At 43.1% G+C, this 3713-nt stretch overlaps 1 protein-coding gene across 1 annotated transcript in view; it reads right to left on the bottom strand.

The window, feature by feature from the left end:
• The window catches only part of SLC18A2 (solute carrier family 18 (vesicular monoamine transporter), member 2), a 28596-nt gene that overhangs the window by 2079 nt on the left and 22804 nt on the right, over window positions 1-3713 (bottom strand). The window contains exons 10-14 of the mRNA XM_010283239.1: window positions 2510-2588; window positions 2211-2262; window positions 1694-1757; window positions 1461-1580; window positions 751-884 (exon numbers count right to left, since the gene is read on the bottom strand). Coding sequence (XP_010281541.1) covers window positions 751-884; window positions 1461-1580; window positions 1694-1757; window positions 2211-2262; window positions 2510-2588 — 449 coding nt within the window. The remainder of the gene's footprint in view (window positions 1-750; window positions 885-1460; window positions 1581-1693; window positions 1758-2210; window positions 2263-2509; window positions 2589-3713) is intronic.

Genomic DNA, 3713 nt, shown 5'->3' with positions numbered 1-3713 from the left:
AAGAGTCTGTTAAAGGCTGTTAATCACAATGTCACGTTTCACTTGGGCCTCTTAGCCCCTAATTTTAGGGATGTATCAGAACACATTTGCCTCCTCTGAGACTCGTCCCCAGATACCCTCTGCGGGTCACAGGGGACCGGGCAAGATGCTGATTTGGCCAAGCATCGTTATTCTTACACACCGTACAGCAGCTGGGGAGCACTGACTGCTCTAGAAAATTAAGTCACAGGCGAAGTTATACTAAAAAAGAAAGAGGGTAAGAGTTGTGGTACGGATAGGACAGGAGAAACCATTACTTTGTTAGGGCAGATGATCTATATGGAGAAATAAAGAGGAGGAAAAACTATAGTGCAAAATATACTGTAGAAGACCATGGAAAAAAACAGTTTGAGGCACACAAAGGAATAAAACAAAATTGCTTGATACAGTTCTGGCACTTCAAGGAAAACAAAAGTGCCTTTTATACTGACTGCACCACAGCGTATGCTGTTGCAGATGAATGTCTGCTCGTGATAATCAAGTTCATGACTTTGTAACACGTAGCTAATAAAAAGCTTTTCTTTATACACCGTGCACATAAAAGGAAGGGGGCATTCATTCCAAAGATGATGCATGAGGGTGAAATAAACTGTGCTGGTCCCGTTTTGAGGAAAATTAGAGGCAAAGATGCAGAAATAAGCCATCATTTGACTAACTGGAAAAAAACACCCCAAAACCCAAACAAAAAAAAGAAATAGTAGTTATGCTTACCATTTTTTCCTCTTTGGCAGGTGGACTTCGAAGGAAAAAGCACAGAGGAGCAAAAAGGATATCCACAATCCCTATAATTGTCATGAGCCATGGAAATCCAATGGCCTTTGCAATGGCACCACCAGCAGAAGGACCTTGTGTAAATAAAACCTTTTCTGAAGATCACTCAGACACAAAATTCGCAGCAGTCACTTTAAACAACAGTAATTTTATATACAAAACTCCCGCTTTACAAACTGATTTGAGGAATGTAAAGACATGTTTGTAATTATAACACAAACCTTTTCTGGCTCCATAATCCACATTCACTGAAGAAACCAGAGGTGCTTCTAGGGGCTCCCAGGGCATCGGTATCATGCACCCAAGGAGACAGGGGGTCAGTGGGGAATTATTCCCCTCCCAGACTATTAGGAGCATGGCTGTGGTGTTAGTTTTAAATATTCCAGGACTTCTTTCCTAGGAATGTCTTATTTAAATTCAGTGCCTGACACCTTCAAGCCTCTAAAGAGGCTGAGCACAGCATCACGGCAGAGAGGGGAACAGATGCCAAACACAGTTCTGTGCATCCTTTCTCTCTGCTTCTGATTTCCTCTAGAAAACTACCACCCCTGCTCATAAAGCCTGCGAGTGCCGCTGGGATTCACAGCGGGCACCGCAGTATATTCTCTTTTCTTATCCGTGCATTATAGGCAGGGAAAGGCCAGACTTACCTATGGCGAAGCCCATGCAAAAGGCAACGTCAGCTATTGCGTACACGCTGCCATAGACTGATACATGACGCAGATCTACGAGGTAGCCCATAATTGGCATCATGGAGGAGTCTACCATTCCTGGTCATGAGGGAGGGAAACAGATCAGAATGGCAACAAAACTAATTTTCCATGTAACTTCATATAAAATCATTTTTACATGAACAACAGATTGTAAGAAATCATTTTCTTACCAATGGCAAATCCAACTCCAAAATTTGGTGCTATGAGCCCATAAATGTTTTTAGCAAATGGTACCTATAAAGGAAATTTCAGGCAGTTAATTATTTCATACTGCACATGCTAACGAGGTTCGTTTTCTTTTTCCAAGATAAATTCTCCAAGTAGTTACGCCACTCTTTGTACAGAGGTAAGAGCTAGAGTTCGATCCCTGTTCTGGGCTACCATTTCGGACAACTGTGCCATTAAACCACTGACACACTGACTATTATGAGCAAGAATAAACTGTTGAGTGGCAGCTCAAAAAAAGATCATCCTCCTCCTTTCAGAGCCATTTTTCGTTAAAATAATTGAAGCACTTAAATTTGAAAGCACTCAAAACTCTGATCTGGAACCTATTAACTACACATTGTTTAATAACGACGTATCATGAAGCAGAAACTTCAGCAAAATCTCATGGGGGAAGCACATATTTGAAGATGAACACACGAACATTTAGATGGTTTGAAAGATACATGATCTTCTACTTACGCATAAAATACTTATTCCCACGATTAGCATCCCAAGTAAAGCACAAAGCCACCTATCAAAGAGGAAACATCACTCAGAGATCAGTGATACTGAGATGTTAGACTTGATCTTGCACGTTTCAAAGTCATGTCTGAAGTGCCGAGTTACACAACTAAAGTAGCAACACATTCAAAAAAAGCTATTTTGCTACTGTAGAACAAACTTTAATAATTTCTACTATCAATAAACAGTCCTGGGAAACACTGGAAATGGTACATGAACAGACTGGAAGATTATTAGTATTTTTAAATTAAGCATACCTCCCCATTTTGTGCGCGAGTATCCCAAAAAGATTAGTCCCAATGAGATAAGAGATACTAGCTGGAAGAAAAGCAATGCCTGAAAAATATGAATGAGATGTTTTATCAGCAAGGATTTTAGTGACGTGTTAGAAGAAACTAATAAATTCCAGACACTGCAATTTTGTTTTGAACGCATCTCATAGACTCTTTGTGCATAGCCCAAAGAATCAAATATCCGGTTTGTTGCAGCCTTCTCATGAAATCTAAGGACATAATCTATGAAATGCGGGAGTGATGTGGCGCCTTTGAAAGGAGTTTTTCAGCATCAGCTACAAGAACTGGTATGGGAGAGGGGATGGAACAACAAAGAGCAAAAAGTTTATATCTAACTACAGTAGGCTTTGGGATAGGTCAAGGATGTATGTGCTGGTATGGCTTATGGAGCATATGCTCAGCACATGCAAAAGGCCAGAACGGTCAGGGGTGGGTGAATCCCTCCCTGGAGAAGGGGACAGCAGGGCTGCTGCTGTGGCTTTGCAAGTCACGGTCCCCCGCCAAGCCTGTGACAGCCGCGAGGCCTCTTGTGACAGGCGAGTTTGTAACGCCATGGTATGGTCCTTGGTCAAGCAGCGACTGAACTCAACAATGTAAAGGCGAAAATAACTTAAAAATATGGTTTTGAAATGATTTAGCCAATATATTAGCAGTAAAAGTTAATAAAAAAAAAAATCAGTTCTTGGTTTAAATAATAAAAAAAAAATGACTTGCAGATGAGGGCACCTGAGTAAATTCCTTCTGACCCTGATGGGAGGGTACCTGCACCCTCCCTTCTCCCCCACATCCACTTGGAAAAACATACTGTTGGGACCAGCAACTTTTTCTAGTCTCGAGGTTTCCACAGCAGCGGCTGTGTCTGGAGTAGATGCTGGCTGCACGGTGGCCAGAAACATCTCTGGTTTAAAAGCCAGTTCCAGGCTGTACTTGAGGATTCAACCTCTCCCCACACCGAGGTCACGGGGCAGGACCCAGCCGCAGGGGCAACGTCAAGGAAGAAATGCTATCGGAGAGCGCGGCGTGCCATTGCCTCGGCTGCCTGGAGAGCACCCGGGAGGACGACGCAGGCGCGTGCGAGAGCCGGGACTGCCCTCCAGGAGAGGACATTGTACGAAAAACACCCGAGAGGCAGAGGAACAGGGCGGCTGTGCCTAGTGCCGGATCCTTG

This window comes from Phaethon lepturus, unplaced genomic scaffold, assembly GCF_000687285.1.
Source record: "Phaethon lepturus isolate BGI_N335 unplaced genomic scaffold, ASM68728v1 scaffold10283, whole genome shotgun sequence".
NCBI lineage: Eukaryota > Metazoa > Chordata > Aves > Phaethontiformes > Phaethontidae > Phaethon > Phaethon lepturus.
Note: the sequence above shows the minus strand (reverse complement) of the source record. Positions and strands in the feature narration are given on the sequence as shown.